Source organism: Aethalodelphis obliquidens, unplaced genomic scaffold (genome assembly GCF_003676395.1).
Source record: "Aethalodelphis obliquidens isolate GAN/ISIS:26980383/991018 unplaced genomic scaffold, ASM367639v1 scaffold11, whole genome shotgun sequence".
Classification (NCBI taxonomy): domain Eukaryota; kingdom Metazoa; phylum Chordata; class Mammalia; order Artiodactyla; family Delphinidae; genus Aethalodelphis; species Aethalodelphis obliquidens.
Genome location: NW_020837955.1, coordinates 18,894,153 through 18,905,946, shown reverse-complemented (window position 1 = coordinate 18,905,946; position 11,794 = coordinate 18,894,153). Strand labels below are relative to the sequence as shown.

Sequence of the window (11,794 nt, the reverse complement as noted above, 5' to 3'; positions counted from 1 at the left end):
CGTTGTGGAGCACAGGCTCCGGACGCGCAGGCTCAGCGGCCATGGCTCACGGACCCAGCCACTCCGCGGCATGTGGGATCTTCCCAGACCGGGGCACAAACCCGTGTCCCCTGCGTCGGCAGGTGGACTCTCAACCACTGTGCCACCAGGGAAGCCCCAAAACTGTATTCTTATACAATGTAAGTGATCAACAAGAAGGATTATTAATCCTAGTATCACAGAAATTCACAATATATTTCAGAATTGGAAAATAAGAAGCATAATAAAGCCAGCTAAGCAAACAACAATCTGGGTTTTAAACCCTTCAGTAAGAGACGGTTTCTTAAAGCAGAAGACAGAATTCTACACAAAGGTTTGATAGTCAATGAGATAATATCTTTAAAAGATTTGTCCTGGGCACAAAGAAAATATATTTTCCTGTTGTAAAGAAAATGCTAAACTCTAGAAGAAAATATATGTTAATTTGGCATTTCTAGGCTTGCCTAGCTGAGAACATTTTGTAAAAATGTTAGCTAAATGCTGCCTGAACAGCATTTTGGGGGGCTGGAGAAGGAGGGTATAAATAATGGAAACTGATGCCTTTTAAATAAAGGAATTTAATCCACACATTCTACCCCCATTCCCCTTTTTAGTATTAGAAGGAAACATGGCTTCCTCCTGTTTTCTTTCTATACTAAGATTCTTAGGTAATGTGAAGGCAAGAGTATGCCCTTCTTGCTGCTCCCCCTTTAATGACCACTTTTCTTTTTCTAAGAAACGTGTGCCACGCTTTTCTCCTTAAAATTCCTGCACTAAAGACTGCACCATACTGCACTCCGCAAAACGTGCTGATGGCGCCAATTACAAGCCCCCAGCCTAACGCTCCAGCCCCCACCATTCGGGCAGATTTATGCGGACTCTTGCCGACGTTATTACAAGTCAGAGTTTATTGGGAAATTGTTACATTATGCGGAGTGTCTAACAAATTGCTTATGCTGCTATAATTGGATTACAACAGCCGCTTGCTCCCACCGGTAAGATTAGGCAAGTAGGACTCCTGCCGATCTCTGAGCGTTAGCAGTAATTTTATTTGCCTTGCCTCTCTCTTTCCTAACAACATGCCTCTCTCCCTGCCAGCTGTCTGCTGAAAAGGCACAGGCTTGTTCCTTGGCCCTAACAATGCAATTACAGCCCCGCAGATCGCACTGTTTGTGCATTAAGTACAGAGCCAAAACGAGGCGAATTGATCGTTTGACTTTTGGAGAAGCCATGTGATCTCTTGGTGCGGGTTATCCGACATGCATCAGCAGGCAATACTGCAGTCAGTTCTTCATGAAAAACTTTCTTCCTTCATCCCACTCTCTCCCAACCTTTCCTTTTTCACTGAGGGAGACAATGACTGGGCTCATCTCATGCTAATCTAGATCAACCCACAAAGACAAACTCAATCTTATTAGCTCCCTGGCTAGATAGAAATGTGAATAGGTTCTAGCATCTTGAAGCACCTCAGTTAGATATATCAGTGGTTCCCAACAGTTGAACCACTGCTGCTATCTAAAAAAAGGCTCATAAAGAGTTCACTGAAGGGAAAAAGTTTACAGAAACACCGTAGTTCAAAAGAACTACAGAAAGTTTTAGGTTTTGGCAAATAAAACTGTCTTGGAAAGTCTTTGTTATAAGCTCTGTCTATTCAAGGAGCCATCAAGAAATCAGCACCGAACCTGTGTCCTGCCTTTCTCCACAGATCTGCTCTGCTGGAAGATGCTGGCGGCCAATGTGCAGAATCAATGCCTCTGACTTCAGACTTAAAAACAGTCAGTCTGATCCCCATTCAGGGCAAAAGTTTAACATATTTTGTTAACAGCTTTCAGTTTCTTGTTCCTTTTTCTTGTATGTTTAACAATGAGAGCAGTAGCAAGGAGACTGTTCAAGTATTTACTGTGAATCTAGACTATAATTCATGAAGATTCTCACTGGGGTCCTAACTTTTTTTTTTTAATTAACTTTGCTGAAATGGTTGAAAATGACTTTGAATTTTACCAATTTTAATACAGACCAGGATTCCTATTTACACTTTCCCCTCCAGTGGCATATGCTACTTAGGGTTCCTGAAGCTGATTACACAACAAATGTGCAGTCAATCTGCTGATCCATTTTGGTGCCCCATGTTTGTATTCTTAAATATCATGCACATCTAGAAGGTTATGTATTCTCATATCCTTAATCTGACAAACACACAAACTGTTGTCTATAATGAGGATTCTTGATTCTATTATTACTTCAAAGTGAGCTTGGAAAAGTCACTGTACTAGTATTTCTCAGAACCTCTCTGTAACCCCCATTAACATTCACTAATTAATATAAATATTTAAAGATGGAAGAAAAAACATTACTTCTGAAGTTAATTCCTGCCTCTTTAATACAGCAATAAGCCTAATGTATAAAACATTATACTTCAGTTTTTCCAACCACATCAGCCTCAATGATATGGTTATTAAATCTTAATATATTCTCCACAAAGCTATTCTTTAGAACCAACAGAGAAGCTTGTGTGCAGAATGGACCATCTGACATGCTACTTGTGGAACAGTATATTAAAGAAGTCTGTTAACACGTAGTTTAAAACTCAAAAGAAACTCTGAACAGCTGAAATGCCTTATAAATAGCACAGACCCAGAGGAAGTGCAAACGTCTGCATTGTGAATTGTAGATCTTAATTACCGACAATGGCTGGTACAGCAAGTAGCACAGGAAAAAAGTGAAACAGTTGCACTGTTCATGGTTGGCAATAATTCTTCAGGAAAATATTTACTATCAATCAGTTATGAGAAAGGGGACTCTGTGCTCGTAAAACAGCACGTTGCTTCTCATACCAGGACCATTTTGCTTCAGCATAATCTGAATTTAAACAGCTTGTTTCCTGCGGATATAATTTTGGAAATAAATAAAACAAGTCTTCTATCAAAATCTGGAGTGAGTGGAAAGGAACATCACATTTTTCTGTCTCAGTTGCAAAAAGATTATTAGTCTAAAGTAAAAAACAATAACAACAAACAACAACAACTACAATACAGAACACATCTACAAAGGACTATGGAAGGGGTTTATTTTCTAAATATAAAGAGGCAGAACTTCTCCGACCTAGGCAGGAATCCAGGCAGATGTGTTCAAAAACAACTCAGTTTTAACTGTATGTGTATGTGTGTGTGTAAGGGTAAATTAGGGAAAATCCTGAAAACAAAAATTTTCAATAATACTTGAAGTCAATAAAAATATAACAAAAATTAATGCTCTTTATTTTTCCAGTAAGCTTTCTTTACCAATTAAAAAACATCATGAAGGTTGACAATTAGGTACAACATGATTATTGATTTTAAAGATTAAGTTGGAGGTCAATAATGACTGTCCATTTAAAGCTACAATAAACACAGAGCTTATCATGTTCCAAACACAAACCTCATGAACTACAGGGCTATAATTAGTAAGAAGGAAGGCTTTGGAAGAAATAAAAAACATCTCAATGCCTCCAAATATTACTTGGATTAAGTTATACTATAAAATGACCCTTCCTCCATTTTTATTTTAAAATATTTTCTTAAGACTCATTCTTCAAGTCAGAGATTCAGAAGATTATTAACCGAGGGTGGCTGTAGTTTGCCTTACAACTTTGTCTTCTTGTATTCTAAAGAGGACTAAGGGTCTCTTTTCATACACCTATTATAAAACATTTATTTTAAGATATCTCTGGCAAAGAAGTCACATACAACATATTATAGGGGTCCAAACATAACAGGATTGCTGTTTTTAAAGGGACTAACTGGTATTAATGTCTTATATAAACAGTTTTCAATAATAAGGTCTTAGACTTTAATTACCATCTCTACCCAAACCAAAGTCACACCTATCAGAATTAGTTGTTTTGAACTAGAGGACCAAAATGGTTGATATCACCATATTATAGCGGCTCTCCATGGAGGTGGACATTCAAGGCCACTTTGGAGCACAATCTGAATCAACAACACATACTTGTACCAAGTTAAAAACCAATGCAGCCATATCAAGTATAGTAGGTGAAACTATCCAGTTAAGGGCTAAAGGTGAAGAGCATGAAATAGGGACAAGCTTACAGACCTACAAAAATAATGGCAAGTCATTACTTTTCAAAGGGCAAGCAATAAATGAGACCAGTAGAAGCAGCACAGAATCATGAGATACACATAACATATGTAAATAAAAAAGGGAAAATTCTTCCTATTCCTATGTTATTGGCACTTCACTGGAGACTGTTGCAAGAAAGAGAATTTTCAGCTACATGTTTTTATTTGCCATTGACCAACTGATTATTTGGCTCAGATCTGAAGCAATGAACCAGAAGATGAAGATGGGCCAATAAAAGGAATCAGAAAGTTAGGTGGGTTCCTAAACTAGGAAATGATAGAAATCATTATTAAATTAGGGTGTTTAAGGAGATGATGAAAGGATATAGGTGGCAGAATAATGCTAAAATAAGCAAGAATGGGATGAGAGGGTCACCATTTGAGAGCAACGGAAACAGCAGCAATGAGCAAATTTATTTCCTCACTCAAGAGCATAGAAGAAATTATACCATTGTGCCAGATGCCACAAGATTTCTAACCATGCACCGCTAAAGTAGAAGGTAGAGGAAAATATAAAACCATCATACAGACATACACCAACATAGCTATGTAGCTTAGAAATCCTGGCTTACAAAGTATTGAGAAACAAAAGGAACAGATGCTCACTTGGCCAGCTCTCAATGTAACTCATTAAAATCGTCACCCTGTCCTTGGATCGGTGCTCATGCTAAGATTTTACCTTGTTTAGCCAGAAGTCACCCACTTGTGATGAAACTGAGAACAGCATGGCCAAAAAGGAAAAAGATTATTTTCAAAGGCCCAAATTATTGGTCTCCTCAATGTACAAATGCTAGATAAAAAGAAGGGTCAATCAGCACTTGGCTAGTTGTGACTGTATGACTGAAAAATAAATACACGTTAATTTATAATATTCATATTTTGCAGTAAATTATTAAGACATTCTAATTTAAGAACTGAACTGATTAACTCTACCTTTTTTCACTATAACTTTTAATAAATTCTGACATTTCTTACATGGATCATTTCCAATGGTTCTATTTTGTATGATATATTTTCAGTTGATAAAGTATGTCCTTTATCAACTGAAACTACTTCATGTTTTAAGAAATAAAACAAAATAAAAAATATTGCTGCTGGGGCTCCCCTGGTGGCGCAGTAGTTGACAGTCCACCTGCCGATGCAGGGGACACAGGTTCGTGCCCCGGTCCAGGAAGATCCCACATGCCGTGGAGCGGCTGGGCCCATGAGCCATGGCCGCTGAGCCTGCGCATCCAGAGCCTGTGCTCCACAACAGGAGAGGCCACAACAGTGACAGGCCCGCATACCGCAAAAAAAAAAAAAAAAAAAAAAAAAAAAAAAATTGCTGTTCCTTGATTTTTGTAAACACATGATACCGGCCTGGCTCTAATAATAACAGTAACAGAGACCCTGAGTGTATAGATTAAACACTAGATTAGACAATAGATTAAACTAGTTAAAGCTGGGAATGTTGTAAAAGTGACAAATCCCTGAATAGTTATAAAAGGCAGTAATTTTGCAGATATGCAAAGTAGAAGTCTAGAAACAGAGCCCGTACTGTACTCTTACTTACTCCTGGAATAATTTAAATGGCTGAAATCTAAATTTCGGTCAAAGTTCCTGAGTAATTAGAGATGGAAAACGTGAGGCATAGTTGATACAATTATTAGATTGTAAGATCTCTAATACATAAGATTATTTTTGTATTTAGGCTATAGATATGGCACACATTTATATATAAGAAACAAGAAGCTCCATATACGTGATTAAACATACTTGTCCAGTTAGATCAAGATCACCAAAAGCGGTATTTTTATCAATAGCTGCTCAATAAATAATAGTGATATAATAATTGGATTTTCTATAGCATATTTCACAATCCTACAATGGTGTACTCTATACTTATTACATTTTAAAACCACCACCAAACTTATGAGAATAACTGTATATTTTTTTATACAAATCTTTTTTTTTGGGCCGCGCCACACAGGCTCTTTAGTTCCCCGACCGGGGATCGAACCCGTGTCCCCTGCAGTGGAAGCAAGGAGTCTTAACCACTGGACAGCCAGGGAAGTCCCACACAAATCTTATCTGTAATAATCCATAACTAGTGTCAAGCAACAAATGTGGATTAGACTAAAGTGTGACCAGAACACATAATCAAAAAATTCTGCTGCAACTGAAGAGAAAGAAACTCCAACTTGCAATCTGCTTTGGATAAAATGATGCCTCCTACATTCTTTTTAAAAATCCTATAATAGGAACTTCCCTGGTGGTCCAGCCGTTAAGACTCTGTGCTCCCAATGCAGGGGCCCTGGGTTCAATCCCTGGATAGGGGACTAGATCCTGCATGCCCAACTAAAGATAAAAAGCTTGTATGGGGCTTCCCTGGTGGTGCAGTGGTCGAGTCTGCCTGCCGATGCAGGGGACACGGGTTCGTGCCCTGGTCCGGGAAGATCCCACATGCTGTGGAGTGGCTAGGCCCGTGAGCCATGGCCGCTAAGCCTGCGCGTCCCGAGCCTGTGCTCCGCCAACGGGAGAGGCCACAGCAGTGAGAGGCCCGCGTACAGCAAAAAAACAAACAAACAAAAAAGAACAAAACAAAGATCCCACATGCCGCAACTAAGACCCAGCGCAGCCAAATAAATAAAAATAAAATAAATATTTTAAAATCCTATAATAGTCTTTAATAGCAATACTGAGTAAAGATGTCTATAGATAAACCATTATTATCATGTGGTATAATATATATTGATGTGTAATATTACTTACTTTGGCCACACAATTTTCAGTCTTCATAGCAGTGCTTGCTAGACATACTGTCTCTTGATTTAAGCAGAGTCTGGTACAGCTGTTGTAGGTCTGTAAAGAGAATTTTTTGGAAATAGGTTTAAATACTGAAATACTGTCGTGTAGTTTTCAAATTCTGCCTTATTTCTCAAAATCAGCACACAAATAGATCCTATGTGTAAATACCAGATTTATGGGAGCTGCGGGACAAGGTAGACAGGGGGAAGTAAAGAAAGTGAGAGCCCAGAAGTGCCACTGATGTGCCCATGAACAAGTATGTGAGCAGCAGTGACTTTACTGTATATACGAAAGGTAGGGGTGTCAGTTATTCAAAAATGGGCAAAGGACTTGAACAGAGATTATCCAAGAAGATATGCAAATGGCTAAAAAGCACATGAAAAGATGCTCAACATGACTAATCATGAGAGGAATGCAAATCAAAACTACCATAAGATACCACCTTACACCCATTAGGATGGTTACTATTAAAAAAAACAAAACAAAACCAGAAAACAAGTGTTGGTGAAAATGTGGAGAAATTTGAACCCTTGTGCACTGTTAGTGGGAATGTAAAATGGTACAGCCATTGTGGAAAACAGTATAGTGGCGGTTCCTCAAAAGAATTAAAAATAGAATTACCATATGATCCAGCAATTCCAGTTCTGGGTATATACCCAAAAGAACTGAAAACAGAGTCTTGATGAGATACTTGTACATCCATGTTCATAGCAGCATTATCCACAGTAGCTAAAATGTGGAAGCAACCCAAGTGTCCACTGACGGATGAATGGATAAGCATTCATCTGAATGTGGTATATACATACAGTAGAATGGTATTCAGCCTTAAAAAGGAAAGAAGTTCTAACATATACTGCAACATGGATGAAACCTAAGGACGGTATGCTATGTGAAATAAGCCAGTCACAAAAAGACAAACACTGTATGATTCCACTTAGATAGTCAAAACATAAAATAGAATGGTGGCTGCCAGGGGCTGGGAGAAGTGGGGAATAGGGAGTTACTGTTTAATGAGTACAGAGTTTCAGTTTTACAAGACGTTAAGAGTTATGTGGATAGGACTTCCCTGGCGGCGCAGTGGTTAAGAATCCGCCTGCCAATGTAGGGGACATGGGTTCGAGCCCTGGTCCGGGAAAATCCCACATGCCGTGGAGCAACTAAGCCAGTGCGCCACAACTACTGAGCCTGCGCTCTAGAGCCCGTGAGCCACAACTACTGAAGCCCACGTGCCTAGAGCCTGTGCTTGGCAACAAGAGAAGGCACTGCAATGAGAAGCCCACGCACCACAACAGAGTAGCCGCGGCTCGCGGCAACTAGAGAAAAGCCCGCGCGCAGCAACAAAGACCCAATGCAGCCAAAAATAAAATTAAAAAAATTTTTTTAAAAACAGTTATGCGGATGAATGGTGGTGACTATTACACAACAATGTGAATGTATTTAATATCATGAATTGTATGTTTAAGAATAGTTAAGATGGTAAATGTTATGTTACAGGTATTTTACCACAATTAAAAAAAAAACACTGGTTATAATTTATTGTAATCAAACTTGCCAATATATTAATTAAAATGTTTCCTTTTAGTCTTAAGTTTTTACTGATAGTACATGTAACAGCTCTCAAACAATAGTGCATGTCAGAATCATCTGGGCTTGTTAAAACACAGATCGCTGGGTCCCACCCCCAGAGCTTCTGAGAATCTGCATTTTTAACAAGTCCCCAGCTGATGTTAATGATGCTGGTCTAAGAACACTCTTTGAGAACTATTTTTATAAATATGTGTGTTGAAATTAAAGAGAAAAATCTTAAGATGTGGGCGATCTCTTATAACCAATAATAGGAAAGAATCAAGTTTTTAAAATTCTAGATTTACAGAATAGTTGCAAAAATAGATATGAGTTCCTGTATACCCTTCCCCAGCTTTCCTTTATGTTTTTAAAAATATTTATTTATTTATTATTTTTGTCTGCATCAGGTCTTAGCTGTGGCACACGGGATCTTTTGTTGCAGTGCACAGGCTCCTCTCTAGTTGTGGCGCATGGGCTCCTCTCTAGTTGTGGCACACGGGCTCTGTAGTTGCAGCGCGTGGGCTCTCTAGTTACAGGACGTGGGCTTGCTCAATAGTTGCAGTGCATGGGCTTAGTTGCCCTGCAGCATGTGGGATCTTAGTTCCCCCACCAGGGATCGAACCCGCGTCCCTTGCATTGGAAGCTGGACTCTTAACCACTGGACCACCAGGGAAATTCCCCCAGCTTCCCTTTATGTTGATGTCTTACACAACCACAGAACATTTATCAAAACTAAGGAATTAACTTTGGTACAATATAAAGTTAAGAACTTATTTGAGTTTCACCAGTTTTTCCACTAACATCCTTTCTCTGTTCAGGATCTAATCCAAGATCCCACATTGCATTTAGTTGCTGTGTATCCTTAGTTTCCTCTAACCTGTGACAATTCCTCAGTCTTTGCTTGTCTTTCACGATTCTGACACTTCTGAAGAGTACTGATTAATCTACAGAACGTCCCTTTGTTTGGGTTTGTCTCATGTTTTCTCATGATCAGACTGAGGTTATACATTATTGGGAAGGATACAACAGAGGTGATATGCCCTTCTCAATGCATCAAGTCAAGAGGTATGTTGCTGAGTGTTTCTGGTGATGTTAACCTTGACCACTTGCCTAAGGTTGTGCCTGCCAAGATTCTCTATTATAAGCTTATTATTTTTCCTTTAGAAATTACTAAATATATTGTGGGAAATACTTGAAGACTATGCAAATATTTTGCTTCTGCTTCAACTTTTGCCTGCTAATTGTAGCATACTGGTGGATCTTGCCTGTTGTAATTTTTACTGTGGTGTTCTAATGGTGACTTAAATTTCTCTTTCCATCTACATCTATTAATTGGAATTCTTCTTAAGGAAGCGCTATAGTTCTTCCCGTCTGTTTACTTATTCATTTATGTATTTATTTATATTAGCAATGGATGCATAGATATTTTAAGTAATTCATTTTTGGTCAATTATCATTCTTTGGAAAAGAGTAAATAGACAAGAAAATTTAAGAAAATAGAGAAAAATAACATTATAAATTTGGTTTTCCATTTAAACAAGTTAAACTTTTAAAAATTTATCCATTTGTTTTATTCTTATATTGTTTAAGTTGAAATTATTTCAAACACATATTTTAAAAGAATAAACGATCATTTGACATTAGTGTACAGGCACTACTGGGACATGTACTAATACATTCTGGACTCAGGTTCAGTACTTCTTTTGCAACTGCTAATACCACAAACACTATTCATGTACAGACAACACAATTTTAAAAAAAAGATTTATTTAATTTATTTTTGGCTGTGTTGGGTCTTAGTTGTGGCACACAGGATCTTCGTTGAGGCATGTGGGATCTTTCGTTGTGGCATGCAGGCTCTTCACTGCGGCGTGTGGGCTTCTCTCTAGTTGTGGCGTGTGGGTTTTATTTCTTCTCTAGCTGTGGCACGCAGGCTCCAGGGCAAGTGGGCTCTGTAGTTGTGGCACACGGGTTCCAGAGTGCGTGGGCTCTGTAGTTTACGGCACAGGGGCTCTAGCTGAGGCGCGCGAGCTCAGTAGTGGTGGCGTGCGGGCTTAGTTGCCCTGCGGCATGTGGAATCTTAGTTCCTGGACCAGGGATCAAACCTGCATCCCCTGCATTGGAAGGCAGATTCTCTACCACGAGACCACCAGGGAAGTCCCGACAACACAATTTTTTTTTTAACATCTTTACTGGAGTATAATTGCTTTACAATGGTGTGTTAGTTTCTGTTTTATAATGAAGTGAATCAGCTATACATATACATATATCCCCATATCTCCTCCCTCTTGTGACTCCCTCCCACCCTCCCTATCCCACCCCTCCAGGTGGTCACAAAGCACCGAGCTGATCTCCCTGTGCTATGCAGCTGTTTCCCACTAGCTATCTATTTTACATTTGGTAGTATATATAAGTCCATGCCACTCTCTCACTTTGTTCCAGCTTACCCTTCCCCCTCTTCATGTCCTCAAGTCCATTCTCTACGTCTGCGTCTTATTCCTGTCCTGACCCCAGGTTCTTCAGAACCTTTTTTTTTTAAGATTCCATATATATGTGTTAGCATACAGCATTTGTTTTTCTCTTTCTGGCTTATTTCACTCTGTATGACAGACTCTAGGTCCATCCACCTCACTAAAATAACTCAATTTCATTTCTTTTTATGGCTGAGTAATATTCCACTGCATATATGTGTCACATTTTCTTTATCCATTCATCTGTTGATGGACACTTAGGTTGCTTCCATGTCCTGGCTGTTGTAAATAGTGCTGCAATGAACATTGTGATACATGACTCTTTTTGAATTATGGTTTTCTTTGGGTATATGCCCAGTAGTGGGATTGCTGGGTCATATGATAGTTGTATTTTTAGTTTTTAAGGAACCTCCATACTGTTCTCCAGAGTGGCTCTATCAATTTATATTCCCACCAACAGTGCAAGAGGGTTTCCTTTTCTCCACACCCTCTCCAGAATTTACTGTTTGTAGATTTTTTGATGATGGTCACTCTGACTGGTGTGAGATGATATCTCATTGTAGTTTTCATTTGCATTTCTCTAATGATTAGTGATGTTGAGCACTCTTTCATGTGTTTGTTGGCAGTCTGTATATCTTCTTTGGAGAAATGTCTCTTTAGGTCTTCTGCCCATTTTTGGATTGGGGTGTTTGTTTTTTTGATATTGAGCTGCATGTGCTGCTTATAAATTCTGGAGATTAATCCTTTGTCAGTTGCTTCATTTGCAAATATTTTCTTCCATTCTGAGGGTTGTCTTTTCATCTTGTTTATGGTTTCCTTTGCACAGCAAAGGAA

General features: G+C 38.9%; 1 protein-coding gene across 10 annotated transcripts in view; it reads right to left on the bottom strand.

Moving 5' to 3' along the window:
• BTRC (beta-transducin repeat containing E3 ubiquitin protein ligase) overlaps positions 1-11,794 on the bottom strand; it is a 184,703-nt gene that overhangs the window by 62,031 nt on the left and 110,878 nt on the right. For all 10 annotated transcript variants that reach the window (XR_003433896.1, XM_027112353.1, XM_027112348.1 and 7 more), the window contains one exon: positions 6,888-6,977. Coding sequence is in view for 9 of the 10 variants with exons in the window: in XM_027112353.1 (XP_026968154.1) it covers positions 6,888-6,977 (90 nt within the window). In the remaining variant the exon portion in view is untranslated. The remainder of the gene's footprint in view (positions 1-6,887; positions 6,978-11,794) is intronic.